Raw genomic sequence first — 16,550 nt, 5'->3', positions numbered from 1 at the left:
GAGAGAGAGAGAGAGAGAGAGAGAGAGAGAGAGAGAGAGAGAGAGAGAGAGAGAGAGAGAGAGAGAGAGAGAGAGAGAGAGAGAATTACGTGTCATTTCCCTGATAATTACATTGGAGATAAATTAATTAGATGTTAGATAATTATGGGAACGTGAAGAAGGGGGAACCAATCTCTCTCTCTCTCTCTCTCTCTCTCTCTCTCTCTCTCTCTCTCTCTCTCTCTCAGCTGACAACCTTACCTGCCCGCCTTTGACAGATCCATTGTTACTCTAATTGCAGGTATTTTCCTAATGACCAGGTGGGCGTGTCTACCTGGGAGGAGGAGGAGGAGGAGGAGGAGGAGGAGGAGGAGGAGGAAGAGGAGGAGGAGGAAAGATGGAGGAAAGAAAAATGAAAACAGAAGAGTGGAAAGGAAGAATTATATAAAAGAGATAAGAGAGAGAGAGAGAGAGAGAGAGAGAGAGAGAGAGAGAGAGAGAGAGAGAGAGAGAGAGAGAGAGAGAGAGAGAGAGAGAGAGAGAGAGAGAGAGAGAATAAATATTTGAAATTAAACAAAACTAGGTCATACAAACCGTCAATGGAAGAGATAAAGAAAAAAAGTGGAAGAAAATGGAAGAAAGGTCGAGGAGGAGGAAGGAAAGGAGGAAAGAGAGGAAGAAAAGGAGAGTGGGAGGAGTAATGTGCTTCAAGAGGAGAGAAAATTGTCTTAAGGGATTATGTAGAGAAGATTGGAGAGGAGAGGAGGAGGAGGAGGAGGAGGAAGAGGAGGAGGAGGAGGTGAAAAGCTAATACCTCTCTTATCCTCCTCCTCCTTCTCCTCCCTTCCTCCTCCTCCTCCTCCTCCTCCTCTATCTCCTCATTCCATCTCTTCTCCCATCTGTGCTCTACCCTCGTCCCTTACCTTCCCTCCCTCCCTCCTTCCCTCCTCCTCCTTCTTTCACCACTATCACCACATCCTCCTCCTCCTCCTCCTCCTGCTCCTCCTCCTCCTTCCTCACGTTCCTGTCATCACTAACGTGTCCGGTAAAGTGACCACACTAATCCCTCCCTTCTTCTTCTTCTTCTTCTTCTTCTTCTTCTTCTTCTTCTTCTTCTTCTTCTTCTTCTTCTTCTTCTTCTTCTTCTTCTTTTCCTTCTTCTTCTTTTTCTTCTTCTTCTTCTTATTATTATTATTATTATTATTATTATTATTATTATTATTATTATTATTATTTTCCTTCTTCTTCTTTTCCTTCTTCTTCTTCTTCTTCTTCTTCTTCTTCTCATCCTTCTTCTTCTTCTTTTCCTGCTTCTTCTTCTTCTTCTTCTTCTTCTTCTTCTTCTTCTTCTTCTTCTTCTTCTTCTTCTTCCCTTGCTTAACTTTTTTTTAAATAGGAGGAAACTGCCCCCTACCTACACACACACACACACACACACACACACACACACACACACACACACACCTGGATTACTTACCTGCTCGTTAATTATCTTTAGAAGGGAAATAATTAAGGTGAACTTCTGCCGCCACACCTGAGATATATTTGATAACGCCCCTACCCCCGTAATGACCCCCATAAATCTCTCTCTCTCTCTCTCTCTCTCTCTCTCTGTTCCGGTAATTTTTTCCTCCCTTTGTCCAGCTTTTATTGACTGTCTTTTGTGGGTGTTAGCTTTTTTTTTTCTCTCTCCCCCATTGACACCAGGAAATTGTTTTGTCTTCCTCCTCCTCCTCCTCCTCCTCCTCCTCCTCCTAGGAAACGCTGTAAGTCTGCCTTTAAAAAAAAAACTAATACCATGCTCTGATTCATCGCGAGGAAATTTGAATGTAACTTGTAGTCATCTCATTTTATATAAGTAAGACCTCACACAGAATACGCGGTTTAGTTCTGGTCCCCTCAAATTACCTGACGTCGACATCGAATTACCTGCGAGTACGGCGGCACACCACGAATATTACGCCATCGTTGAAGGCGCAGACGTATAACGAACGACTGAAAGAGACAACGAAGAAGGTACTTGATAATGGTCTTCAAGCACCTTAATAATTTCAGTAACGTAGATGACTCAATTAGATGAACTCTTAAACTGATCAGAACACTTAAGATAGCGGTCTACCACTTTAGGGGAGGCGTTGCAGTACGGATATCGGTATAGTCTTTTTCTTCGATCATAGTAATCCGTCACTGGAACAAATTTCTTTTTACTTGATACGCAAACGGTCACCTGCTTTAAGAATTGCCTTTAACCCCTCTTCCTAACGACAGGAATGAACTGAACGGTCTCGTGCGTACATACAGTAAATGCTTTAGCCCAGGGGCGGGCAACCTTTTCGAATAAAGGGCAAGATAAGACTGGACTGAAAAACGAGAACACTAAAGTAAAAAAAATAAAAAAAATAAAAAACCTGCGGATCAGTGAGACGATTGGTGCTGCTTGCCATGAATAAGTGTTTCAATGTCCGACTCGGTGGATGAGGTGGACAACAGAATACTGTCACTGAGGTGGAGGTCTGAGAGTTGGGAGCAAAGTCGAGACTTCGTGTCCTTCATTTCGGAGAAGAGCAGCTCACAACAGCAGCTGCAACAAGGCAAGGAAAATACTCAAACTTAACATCAGACAATTGATCACGTCTAAACATCAACCTGGAAGGCATTGATGCATGCGTGCATGTCTGTCAGGAGAATGTCTTTGCTTTGCGGCTTCACATTAAGAACATTCGGATGCGCAGTAATGTCCGTGAGTAGGGCCAGGCCAGCGAGCCATTGCGGGTCAAGGTGATCAGCGTGGGGAAGATTCTTCTGACGGAGGAAAGTGGCGATTTCCTGCTGCAGGTCGCACACACAGGACACCATGGCCCCACAACAAGACAGCTTCAGCCTGTCATTTTTTGTTTGAATTAAATAGGACAACCAAATCTCAAAAAGGGCTGACAGTCTTTAAAAAGACAGGCCCGGCAACTCTCGCAGAGTGAGGTGAGGAGCGCAGGCTTGCCAAACAGTATTTGCCAGCAGATGCTCTTTGGCATTTTTTTTCCTGGGGTTTCGCGGCCCAGATTGTAATGTTAATGCCTGGCAGGGTGGCGACCCGGACGCCAGGCCTTCATGGGCCAGATATGGCCCGTGGGCCGGAGGTTGCCCGCCCCTGCTTTAGCCTGTTCTTTATGTCATTATAATATCTGACCCACTAACTAAATCACCAAAAAAGCCAACCACGTTATAAAACAACAAACTGTCTGCTGCCTGCTCTTTCATGGTTCCATATTTCCTCTTGCTCTTCCTTATTATTATTATTATTATTATTATTATTATTATTATTATTATTATTCTCCTCCTCCTCCTCATCCTCATCCATCCTCCATCCTCCTTCATCTATTCTATCCTGTCCTACCACACGTAGATTACTAGTAGTAGCGGTAGTTAACAGACACCCTCGCCATAGACCGCCAGGTCTTCTGGTGTCTGTTCTTCCTATGTATTCCTATGTATTCCTCCTCCTCCTCCTCCTCCTCCTCCTCCTCTCGGCAGATTCTGAGGTCCTGGAACTTGGCCTATACTCAAGCCTACTAAAACCTGCCAGTTAGGGGATCGGCCACTCGTGCTGCGGAGGCGAGGGGCAAACTTTTCTAAATGCCCTCACACACACACACACACACACACACACACACACACACACACACACACACACACACACACAGATGATGATGAGGGACACAAATGAAAGGTCAGGCACAAGAATGTCAGTCTAGATTGAAGCAGAAGAGTTTCATAATCAGCAGGAAGTTTCGTAAATGAAGTCTTGAGCGTCATGCGAGGAGGAGGAGGAGGAGGAACACGGAAGCACCACGAAAGGAAAAAAAAGAAAAGTATACCACCGCAAAGTCATCGTGTTAAACAACTATCAACTAACAAAAAGACTCATAAGCAGACGAGAACAGCAGTAGAAGTAGGTAGTCCACGAGGGGGGAGGGGGCGGAGGTGAGGGGGGAGGAATAGGGAGGGTCAGGCAAGCAGGTAGAGTGGAATGTAAAAGTTGGGTTACAGGAGGAAGCAGAAAGGGAAAGCAGGAACGCCCCTTGAGATACCTGCTTACCTGCTTGTCTACCTGTATGAAGCCTGCCCATCTGCTTCTCCCTCTCTTTCTCTCCCTCCCACCCTGCCTCGCTTCCTCCCTTCCCGCATTCTGTCTTAATATGTCTGTCACTTCTGTCTAGCTTCTCTGTTTCCTCTTTGATAACCTGCCCTCCTGTCTACCTTCCGTCTTTCTACTCTATCTCTACCTTTCTGTCTTGTCACTTGATTTCGCCTTCTGTCCATCTACCTTCTGTCTGTCTGTCTTTAGCTCTACCTGTCTATTTTTTGTCGCTATCTCACCCCATTGTCTGTCTACCTTATGTTTCTATGTGTCTACCTGTCTGCCTTCTGTCACTCGATCTTGCCCTCTGCCTGCCTTCTATCTTGCTCCTTGCCTGCCTCCCTGTCCTTTCTCTCTCTCTCTCTTTCTCTCTCCTGCCTTCCTCCCTGCCTCCCTCCCTCCCTGGTCATTGCATGCACCAATAACCTAACTCCAGCCTTCGTGAGAGCGTTGGGGAGGATAATGCTCGTTTAGGATCAGTTGTCAGCGGAGCACAATGGTTAAATAATGCTCCGCTGGGCCACCATTATGCTCCCCGCCGCCGCAATCGTCCGCTGGGGGGGCAGGGAGGAGGGGGCACGGAGGGGCTTGTCGTGTAAGGTTCACCTGCTCGGGTTCATCGTTTCAAAAGGTTGGGATTCACTTGGCTTAAGATGCAAGGTTATGTGAGGCAATGGCGGGACTGGTGGGCGTGACGTGCTGCTGACCCGGTGCTGTCCTGCTGCTGACGCGGTGCTGCTGATATGCTGTTGACGTGGCCCTGCTGATGTGATGCTGCTGTTCTGGTGACGTGCTTCCTCTGTGCTGCTGCTGTGTATGTGGTGATGTTCTCCTGCTGCTGTTCTGTTGACGTGGTGCTCTTCTGCTGCTGACGTGGTCTTGTTGTGCTGTCAGCGTGTTGCCGTTGTCCTGCTCATATGCTGCTGACGTGGTGATGTTGTCCTGCTGGTAATAGTTGCTGCTCTTGTGTTGCCGCCGTGTTGTGGGCGTGCTGTTGTTGTGCTGATTATGTGTTGCTGACGTGCTGCTGCTGTGCTGATTCTGAGTTGCTCATGTGCTGCTGATGTGCTGCTGATGTGTTGCTGTGGTAGTGCTGCTGTGGTGCTCGCTGATGTGCTGATTCCTGCGGCACATCCTGCAAGAAGCCTACACCCACGCCCGTCGCCTCTCGCTCACGCCCGCCTAGTCCCCGGTGGGCGTGCTGGCGGCCTGGGCGGCGTGACTCAGCGTGCCGGGCGGGCCTGGGGCGCCGCCTGCCTCGCCGCGCCTCGCCGCCCAAACAAAAACAATGGTCCGTTATCGCGGCTCGGGATCACCAATTGTGCCGCGACAAACAAACCCAAGATGGCCGTGTTGACACAGGGCCTATGATGCCGCGTAAGTGTTTAAGCGCATTAGCGGCCCCGCGGGGGGTGGGGGCATGGCAGGGGTGGGGTTGGGGGGGGGGGCGTGCCCCACACAAGGCGCCCTACCCCGGGCCCGTCACGTAACAAAGCATTCCTTGTGATTTGCCGCAGAAAATCCGGTGTAATTAACTTAAAACAGATTTTATGGTGTGCGCGCCCGGCTCTCGATAAAGGGATGGAGGTTCATTTAGCAGAAAATCTCACCTAACTTAGGCGGCGACTCCTCTTTTTCGATTCCTATCTTGTAGGCTCTGCTTGGTGGCCATCACTTAGCGGCGGCCAATCACGCGGCGCGGCGGCGGGGCGGAGCCTCGGGCCGGCCAATGAGCGCCGAGCCCCGCCCCGCGCCCGCCCCGCCGCCAGGGTGGGCGTGGTGGGCGGGAGGGCTGGCCGGACCGGGCCAACCCGACCCAAGCCATTCACCTCCTAGTGCGAGGCCGGCGAGGGCGTGTGTGAGAGAGTGTCGCCCGCACGGTCACCGCCGCACGCCTCACGCCCGCCGCCGCTGCCGCCGCCGCCGCCACGGCTCCCCGGCCGCCGCCCGCCGCCATGACCGCCCTCGAGCTGGAGGTGGACCAGGAGGAAGAGATCAACGTGGACGGCGACAGCCGCCCCGGCTCGCCCGCTGCCCCGGTCCCGCCCCGCCCCTCCGGGGTCCGCGGCCCGTCCAAGCCGCCCACGGCCGCCCGCCTGTCCTTCAGCATCTCGGCGCTGCTGGGCGACAAGGACCTCGGCAGCGACGAGGACGACCGCCGCGGCGAAAGCGACGACGACGACGACCACGACGACGACCATGACGACGACAGCTACGAAGAGGCGGCCGACGACTACCACGTGGGCTACGGCGCCCTGGGGGGCCTGCCGCCGCCCTACGGCCCGCTGGCAGGCGGCGCGCCCACTGTGTTGCGCGTGCCCGCCCACCGGCCCATGGGCGTGGGCTACCCGGGGCTGGCGGGCCTGGGCGCCGCGGGCGCCGCACACCCATGGCTGCCCGGCCTGCCGCTGCCGCCCTTCGACAGGCCCACGGCCCTGGCGCCCCACTACCCCACCCTCGACAGACTGGCAGGTGAGTGACTGGTACCCCCACACACTAGGGCGGGAGGGAAGGGGGAGGGGTCTCGGCGCCCCGCTTCGGGGATCCTCTACCACAACAACCACCACCTTCCCCATTGGGGGCAGCCCCCCGTTTTCATAACATTCCTAATCACTTGACACAAGAGCTACATAGGACAAGTCCCCCCTCCTCCCTCAAGCCCCATCACCCCTCCCTTCCTCCCTCCGCTGTGAGGCCAGCAGCGCCCATCCCCACTCCTTGGTGGCCGCCGCGTCCTGTTAGAGTCGTGCCCCTGGGAGTCACGCCCCTGAGTGGTCCTGTAGCGGGGGGGAGGGGGGAGGGGCGGGAAGAGAGGATGTGGTGGGTGAAGCCCCCGCGGTGCCGCCCCCCTCCCCCCGCCCCCCGCAAGTCCCCGGCAGCCAATCTGTCTTGCCGCCGCGGCCCCGCGAATTTACGAGAACAGAAGCTCTAATAAGGCAGGGACGGCCGCCGCTAATACTAATAATAATGGTAGCGCCGGCAGGGAGGCCGCGCACGTATTAATCACTCCCTCGTGCCCGCCTCGCCTCGCCTCGCCTCGCCCTGCCTCACCTTTCCTCCCTCCCTCCCTCCAGCCGCCCCTCCACGACCTTTCCTCTGCTCCAGACTAAGGCACTGGAGCCAAACTTTCAATCCGGCCAACACTTCCCCTGCAAAGAGTCCATGAATAGGTGAGACAAGCAAGCCCTCCCGCTCCTCCTCCGCAGCGCCTTCCATACATGGATCCACGAGGCCTCCGAATAATGCACGGCCCGTTATTCTTTCCGAGGCTGCATAAAACACGGCGACAGCGACCATAACGTGTGCTTAAGTGAGTGTTACGGAGGTGACGAGACGGAGGGGGGGAGGGGGGATGCGAGAAGGGATGAGAAGGGAAGGGAAGGGGAGAAAATAGATAAGGAGTGAAGGTACGGAAAGAAAAGGAAGGAATGAAGGTACGGGAAGAGAAGGAAAGGAAAGGAAGAGAAGGGAAGATAAGAAAAGGGGATTGGGAGAAAAGGAGAGGGAAGAGAATGGGAAGGTATAAAAAATAGGGGAAGGGAATGGATAAAGTAGGAAAAAAAAAATAAGAAAAAAGGGAATAGAGGAAAATGGGAGGAAAAGAAAGAAAAAACGAAAGGGAAAAGAAGGGAAGGAAAGATAATAGCGAGGTAGGAAAAGGAGGCAAAGGAAAGAGGAGAGGCGTGAGGGGAAATTTAAGGAAGAGAGGGTCAAGTTATTTGGGACACAAGTTATGGGAAAATTGTTACGGAAAAGTTAGGTGAAGGGAAGGTAACAGGTGCTGAAAATCAAAGGAAAATGGTCATAAAAGTGAGAAGGGGAGAGAGGAAATGGAGACGGGGGAGTGAGGACGGGAAAAGGAAGAGCAGGGCAGCAGCAGATGGGATAAGGAAGGGAAGGAGACGGAAAGATGAGAATAGAAAATGAAAATACAAAGAGAAAATGGATCAAAAGGAGGTTAAGAAGAATTAGTAATGGAGGAAGAGGAAGGGAAAAGGGGAAGAGAGGTGTGAAGAAGGGAAGGGAATGAAAGAGAAAAAGAAGGGAGGTTAAGAAGAATTAGTAATGGAGGAAGAGGAAGGGAAAAGGGGAAGAGAGGTGTGAAGAAGGAAAGGGAATGCAAGAGAAAAAGAAGGAAGGACAAGAGTTAGGGAAAGTAAGAGGAAAACAATTATTGAAACGGAAGGGGAAAAAGAAAGTCTAGGGAAAGGAAAGGAATGCAAGAGGAAAAGGAGAAAGAACAAGAGGGAAAGTAAGAGAGAGAAAAAATATAATGGAAAGGGAAGGGAAGGGAAAGAAGGGAAGTTAATAAGGGAAAGGAAGGGAAAGAAGGGAAGTTAATAAGGAAAAAAAGGGAAGTTATAAGGGAAAGGAAGGGAAGGGGAAGAAGGGAAGTTAATAAGGGAAAGGAAGGGAATGGAAAGAAGGGAAGTTAATAAGGGAGAGGAAGGGAAGGGGAAGAAGGTAAGTTAATAAGGGAGAGGAAGGGAAGGGAGGGCAAGGGAAGGGAAAGGAAGGGAAGGGAAACGCGGAGAATGGGAAGAATTATAATTTATTGAAGGAATGGACCGTATATATCACTTTATAGACCGATTAGAGAGAGAGAGAGAGAGAGAGAGAGAGAGAGAGAGAGAGAGAGAGAGAGAGAGAGAGAGAGAGAGAGAGAGAGAGAGAGAGAGAGAGAGAGAGAGAGAGAGAGAGAGAGAGAGAGAGAGAGAGAGAGAGAGAGAGAGAGAGAATCAGTTTAGTGCCATTGACAGAAAGATGACCACGAGGGGAGAGAGTGAGAGGAAGGGAGGAAAAAATAGAGAGAGGAAAGAGGGGAGGAAAGGAAGAGAGGAGGGAGAGGAGGGAAAGAGGGAGATGGAGGGAAGGGGAGATGACTTGTGCCTGTGATTGGAGGAGGAAGAGGAGGAGGAGGAGGAGGAGAGAGGGGAGGAAGGTGACAAGTTAAGAGTCTAGTAAATAATTCCTCCCCCCCCCCTTCCCCCCACCTGTCTCCTTACACCTGTTCCCGGGAAAAGATTTACCTGTAGAACCGTGTGTGTGTGTGTGTGTGTGTGTGTGTGTGTGTGTTTAGGTAACTCGGAATATAGTTTATGGAAATGTGAGGATGAATAGAAGGAAGCAATGATGGAGGAAAGGAGGGAAGAAGGATGATAGGGCAGAGAGAGGGAAGGAAGGAAGGAAGGAAGGAAGGAAAGAGGGAAGGAGATAAAGAAAAAAGAAAGGAAGAAGGATAGAGGGAAAATAAATGAGAGAGAGAAGCAAGCAAGAAAGCAAGAAGGAATGAAGGGAAGGAAGGAAAAATGGAAGAGTGAATGAATGGAAAGGAAGAGGAGAAAGAAAAATAGGCGATAAAGAAAGGATGCAGATAAAGGAGAGAAGGATGATGAAGAAGGAGGAGGAGGGAGGGAGGGAGGGAGAGGGGTGAAAAAAGAATGAAGAAAAATGCAAAGGAAATGGGCAAGAGGAGAGGGGAGGGGAGGGGAGAGGGAGGAGAGGGGAGGGAAGAAGAGACGGAGGGAGTGAGAATGCAATAAGGAGGGAGAGAAAGCTAATCGTCCTCCCTCTCTTCTCCCCTTTCATTCCTCTCCCCTTCCTCCCACTACTTCACCCCCTTAGCTGATTCTCTCTCCCCGTTCCCTTCTCACCCTCCCCCCTTTTCTTATTATTTCCTCTTCCCTCACTCTTCCCCTCCTCTTTCTTATGTAGTTTTCCCTCTTTTCTCCCTCTTTCATCTCCACTTTTTACTTTCTCCCCCTCCTCCCCTCTCTTACCTCCCCTCTCCCCCTCCCTTATCTCTTTCTTTACCCCTTCGCTTCTTTTTTTTCTCCTCTCATCTTCCCCTCTCTCCTCCCTTCTTCATCTCCATTTTTCACCTTCTCCCCCTCCTCCCCTCTCTTACCTCCCCTCTCCCCCTCCCTTATCTCTTTTTTTCCTTTCCCTTCTCCTTCTTTCCTCTCATCTTCCCCTCTCTTCTCCCTTCTTCATCTGCACTTATCACCTTCTCCCCCCTCCCTGCCCCCTCTTTCTCCCTTCACCTCCCCCCCTCCTTCACCTCCTCTTCCGCACACCTTTATGATATTCTCACCTGCCATTTTTTTTCGCCCGTACCTCCGTTGGTTGACTAATTAGTGTGTTCGTATGTTGTTTTTTGTTGTTCTTTTGTTTCGTCTGTGGTGGTTGTTGTTTTTTTGTTATTGCTCTTTGATTTTATTATGTTTTTTATTTGTTTTGTTTTGTTTCTTGTCTGTTATTTGATTTTGTGTGTTGGTTTTTATTTATATTTTTTTCTTTCTTTTTTATTGCGTATTTATTTCTTATTTCTTCTATTGTGTTCTTCTTTTGTTTTGGTGGTTTTGTCCTTTTTTTTATTGGTTATCATTTTTCTTATGTCTTGTTGTTAAGCGATTCATATTCTTTTCAGTCATGAATTTTAAGTGTAATTGAATGTATATCTTTACTTATTTCTCGTCTGTAACTGTATATTTTTTCACCCTCTCCCCTTCTACTCTTATTATTTCCTCTTCCCTCCCTCTACTTCCTCACCTCTACCCTCTTCTTATTTCCACTGTTCACCCTCCTCCCCACATTCTTCCCCTCCTCTTTCTTATGTATTTTCCCCTCTTTCCTCTTTATAACTTAACCGCAACCGCATTTTTCTCAACTGTAATTTTCTTAACTGTAACTTTCCCTCTTGATATTTTTTTCATTTTTTCTTTGGTATATTTCGCGTCATATATTTTTCCTTCTTTTCTTTACATTCGAATGAGCGCTGCATATTTGACGTTCCTCTGCCTATCGCCATCCATTTCTCATTCACGGTCATTATATTCACTAATTACTAACGCTCCTCGAGACATTTCAGCCGCCGATTTTTTTTTTCCCCCGCGCGTCGCCTGTCAGCCAAACCCCGGACGCTTTATTCATTATTCAGCCTCTCGGACCGTGCAGGCGACGCAAAAAATAACTCCCGGTTGAAAAATTATTACCGTTTATCGAGGCGTCGTTACCCGGACAAAACAGAAGACAAAACAGATAATAAATGAAGACAAAACAGAAGACAAAAACAAGACAAAGCAGAAGACAAAACAAGACAAAACAGAAGACAAAAAAAGACTGAACAGAAGACAAAACAGATAAGAAATGAAGACAAAACAGAAGACAAAAACAAGACAAAGCAGAAGACAAAACAAGACAAAACAAGACAAAAAAAGACTAAACAGAAGACAAAACAGATAAGAACAGAAGACAAAAGAAGACAAAACAGAAGACAAAACAAGGCAAAACAAGACAAAATAAAAATACATAACAAGGCAACACAAGACAAAACAGAAGACAAAACAGAAGACAAAACAAATAAATGAAAAAAAACATAATAAAGTCAGAGAACAAACAAAAACAGCCACATTAGACGAAACGAAAGAACAACGAGGACCAACGTACGAACACACTAATTAGTCAACCATCGGAGAATTTAGTATCGCGTCAACATAATATAAAAATAAGACACCATCAAACGTAAATAACTAAAAATATTCCCCCAAAAAATATTACACCGAAAAATATCAAAATACATAAACAGAAAATAAATAATGTGGATAAAAAAACTGATTAAACGTAAATAACTAAGAACATAAAAAAAAGATACACAAAAATTATCAAATAGCATAAATATAAAATAAATAAATAAGTAGATGATGAATAAATAGAAAAATAAAGATAAAAAAGAGATACATAAATAACTCCGCTAAGAACATTACAAAAAAAATATCAAGGATTTTTTATCATATTACATTAATAAAAAATAAATAAATAAGTAGGTAAGAAATAAACAAATAGAGATGAACAAGTAAAGATAAAGAAGAGAAATATGAATAAAGGAAATAAAAAGTAAAATAAATAAGTGATAAAGTAATAAAGTAGATCAAAAGTTAGATAAAGTAATATAGAGTAAGAAGGTAAACAAAAAAGTAAAATATAAAATAAAGTAAAAATAAAAAAAATGTAAAATTAAGTAAAAAAAGTAAATAAAAAGTTTAAGCAAAATAATATATATATTGGTAAAGATAAAATAAAAAGTAAAGTAAAAATAAAGTGATAAAGTAAGTAAAAAGTAAATAAGTAAAGATCAGACAAACAAATATCAATAAAATAAATAAAAAAAAGTGAAAAAATAATAAAAAAGGAGAAATAAAAAAGCTAACTGTCCACTTCCTGAAATCGTTCGCGTCTGTTCTTTGGGTCGTGACGGAAATGTTCTCAAAGGAAACGGCGGCGACCTTTGGCTCTTCCCTGCGAGGAGGAGGAGGAGGAGGACAATGACGAAGACGATCAGGAGGAGAAAAAGAAAAAGAAAAAAATGTCACAGCTTCCATAAAAAAAGGACAATAATAAGGGGGAGAGGAAGAAGGGGAGAAGAAGGAGGAGGAGAAGGAAGAGGAGGAGGAGGAGGAGGAGGAGGACAATGACGAAGACGATCAGGAGGAGAAAGGGAGAAAGAAAAAATGTCACAGCTTCCCAAAAAAAGGACAATGATAAGGAGAGGGAGGAGGTGAGGAGAAGGAGGAGGAGAAGGAAGAGGAGGAGGAGGAGGAGGACAATGACGAAGACGATCAGGAGGAGAGAGAAAGAAAAAATGTCACAGCTTCTCAAAAAAAGGACAATGATAAGGAGAGGGAGGAGGTGAGGAGGGGGAGGAGGAGAAGGAAGAGGAGGAGAAGGATAAGAAAGAGTAAGAAAGGAAGAGAAAGACGTAAAAAAAGCAAAAATAAAAATTGTCCCATCATCCCTCCACACATTTGCTCCCCTTATCCTTTCTGCCTAACCTTACCTTATACTCCACCTAATCTACCTATCCTAATGCGACCTAACCCAACCTGTCCTAACCTACCCAAACCTAACCTACCTTAACCTTACCTAACCCCAGCACCTGACTTACCCTAACCTAACATAACATAACCTAACTTACCCAAACCTAACCTTACCTAATCTTACCCAATCTAACCCTACCACCTTACTTACCCTAACCTAACATAACCTAATCTAGCCTACCCAAACCTATCCTTACCTAATCTTACCTAACCTAACCCTAGCATCTTACTTACCCTAACCTAACATAACATAACCTAACCTACCCAAACCTAACCTTACCTAATCTTACCTAACCAAACCCTAGCACCTTACTTACCCTAACCTAACATAACATAACCTAACCTACCCAAACCTAATCTTACCTAATCTTACCTAACCTAACACCAGCATCTTACTTACCCTAACCTAACCTAACGTATACAAACCTAACCTTACCTAATCTTACCTAACCTTAACCTACCACCTTACTTACCCTAACCTAACATAACATAACATAACCTACCCAAACCTAACCTTACCTAATCTTACTTAACCTAACCCTAGCACCTTACTTACCCTAACCTAACCTAACCCCAGCACCTTACAACCTAATTAATGCCCTTCCCGAGCCTCCCCGACGTCTTACCTGCCCTAACAACCCCACACCTTGATCCTAATTGCCCCGCGTCTCCACTAATGAGCGTCGTTAGTCACCCTATTAGCGCCCATCAGTCCGAACCACCGCCATCAAGCAGGCTAGGAGGGGGGAAGGGAGAGAGGTAGGGGAGGGGGGAGGAGGACGCTCAAGTATTTTAATAGACTCATAATTGTTTGCTATTATTCATCATTATCGGCGTGGTGATCGCGAGCACACACACACACACACACACACACACACACGTTACTCTGGGTTATTTTTGCCCGTTTATTAATTTGTGTCATATATGGATTTTGTTGGGTCGATTATGAGTCTCCTTCTTATTCAATCACTTATTTATATTTAATTTTATATTTTGTCATTTATTAATTTGTGTCATATATAGATTTTGTTGGGTCGATTACGAGTCTTCTCCTTATTCAACCACTTATTTATATTTCATTTTATATATTCGTTAATTATTTACTCTGGATTATGTTTTGTCATTTATTAATTTGTGTCATATATAGATTTTGTTGGGTCGATTATGAGTCTCCTTCTTATTCAATCACTTATTTATATTTAATTTTATATAGTCATTAATTATTTACTCTGGATTATGTTTTGTCATTTATTAATTTGTGTCATATATAGATTTTGTTGGGTCGATTATGAGTCGACTTCTTATTCAATCACTTATTTATATTTCATTTTATATATTCGTTAATTATTTACTCTGGATTATATTTTGTCATTTATTAATTTGTGTCATATATAGATTTTGTTGGGTCGATAATTATGAGTCTCCTCCTTACTCAATCACTTACTTAGATTTCAATTTATATATTCATTTTTTTTTTTTCGTCTGTACGCATCACTTAACAACGTCACTTTTTTCTTGGCAATTTTTCATTATTTTGTTGTTTCTCTCCAAGATTTCCGGGAATAACAGTTACTGTCGCCCTATTTTTTTTCATTTCACTTTTTTTATATTGCTTCAGGTCCGCTGTCACATAACTTATTAGAGGGAAAAAAATAGAGGGCGCTGTTTCTTTCGCATAGTAAGTCATAAAGAAATCCACCTCGACATTTCATGACATTCAGAATAACAGTTAATTTCACGACGAAAAAAAAAAAGTTCAACATAGTAATCACGATGCTAATGAGATTTCCGTAAGGTTAATGAGAGGAGTAAAAGGTGAAATATTAATGATGCGTTATGAAATGATGAACAGTGTTGAGTGAAGGTGTAGAGAAAAGTGAGAGGGAATATAGAAGGGAAGAAAAAGTGAGGTAAAGAAATACATAAGACAGACAAGTAGATAAAATTATGAATAGTGTGTTGAGAGGAGATGAAAAGAAAAGTGAGGGTGAATAAAGGAGGGGAGAGATAGACATAGATAAGAAAAAAGAAAGAAAAGAAAAGTGAGGGTGAATAAAGGAGGGGAGCGATAGACATAGATAAGAAAAAAGAAAGAAAAGAAAAGTGAGGGTGAATAAAGGAGGGGAGAGATAGATAGACATGGAGAGATATGACAAATAAATATATAAAAGGATGAATAATGTGGTGAGTGTAGATGAATAGAAAAATGTGAGTGAATGATGAAGGAAAGGACAGATAGAAATAGATAGATGAGACAGATAGATAAGATAGATAGATGGATAGATTCATAGTTAGAGACTGTGTGTGTGTGTGTGTGTGTGTGTGTGTGTGTGTGTGTGTGTGTGTGTGTACGTATCACCCCCCGGACGCGTGTACACCAAGGAATTATTGAGCTCACACGCTGCTTCATGCCACGTTCATGCCTACCTGGGAATTTTTTACTCTCACTCTATTTATATTTATTTACGTGTTTGCTCACTTTTGCGCTAATTTACTTTGCGCTAACTTGCTTATTTAACTTTTTTTTTTTATTTACACATTTTTCTTTTTTTTCTATCCATTTCTTTATTTACTTCTTTATTTGTTCTTTAGTTATCAAATTTATGTATGGCTTAGGATGTCATTAATTTTTCTTTTTATGCAAGTATTCATCAACTCAGTGATTCAATGATTTATGTAGCAATCCCAATAAATAAATCTCTGCATTAATCGATCTATCAGTCACTATATCAACTTAAGTGATTCAATTATTTATGTAGCAATCACGATAAATCAATCTCTGTGTCAATCGATCTATCAGTCACTAACATCAAGCAAAGGTTAGCGAGTACACGAAGAAATATTTTACTAACAAAATCCTTAACCCGCCTTTCGTTACCTTATTTAAATCCATAAACTCTTCAATACGGAATTAATGAATGACAATAAATCAAAACTACACACACAAAAAAATCCGAATTATTGCCTCTGTTTTTACTTGTTGAATTCCTGGGGCTGAAGAGGCAGGAAAATGTATGCGTGTTTTTTTCCCTTTTTTTTCCACGATGAAACGAAGTAATCCAAAAACTGAAAAAGCGAACCAGAAAAGAAAAAAAAAAAAGCTCCGGGCGACACGATGTTCCTAAACGGAGGACAGCATACGAGATTTTAAAAAGACGAACTGTGTGTGTGTGTGTGTGTGTGTGTGTGTGTGTGTGTGTGTGTGTGTGTGTGTGTGTGTGATGTAAACGTAAATCCGGCGCGTGTACATACGGTGTTTGTATGAATTTTGTGTGGCCCGCGTACCTGTTGTGTTGCATGCGAGGGTGGCGAAGGGGGGGGGAGGCGGCGTGGTGTGGCGTGGTGTATGGTGTAAGCTGTGGCGGTGGCGGTGGTGTGGCGGTGGCAGCGGTGTGTGAGCGGTATGGTATATTGTTTGTGATGTGTTGCGTTTTGGTGTTGGTGTATCGTAGAGAGGCAGAACAGTGGTATGGTAGTGGTGTGGTGGTGGCGTTGGTGAGATGGTGGCTGCGGTGTGTGAGCGGTATGGTATATGGTTTGTGGTGTGTTGCGTTTTGGTG

The 16,550-nt window shown here is 45.2% G+C and overlaps 1 protein-coding gene across 1 annotated transcript in view; it reads left to right on the top strand.

Annotated features, from left to right (window-relative positions):
• Positions 1-5,780: 5,780 nt before the first annotated feature.
• Positions 5,781-16,550, top strand: part of LOC126998012 (T-cell leukemia homeobox protein 2-like) — a 22,536-nt gene continuing 11,766 nt past the window's right edge. The window contains exon 1 of the mRNA XM_050859292.1: positions 5,781-6,586. Within this exon, the coding sequence (XP_050715249.1) occupies positions 6,070-6,586 (517 nt within the window). The 5' untranslated portion in view covers positions 5,781-6,069. The remainder of the gene's footprint in view (positions 6,587-16,550) is intronic.

This window comes from Eriocheir sinensis, chromosome 13, assembly GCF_024679095.1.
Source record: "Eriocheir sinensis breed Jianghai 21 chromosome 13, ASM2467909v1, whole genome shotgun sequence".
Lineage (NCBI taxonomy): Eukaryota > Metazoa > Arthropoda > Malacostraca > Decapoda > Varunidae > Eriocheir > Eriocheir sinensis.
Note: the sequence above shows the minus strand (reverse complement) of the source record. Positions and strands in the feature narration are given on the sequence as shown.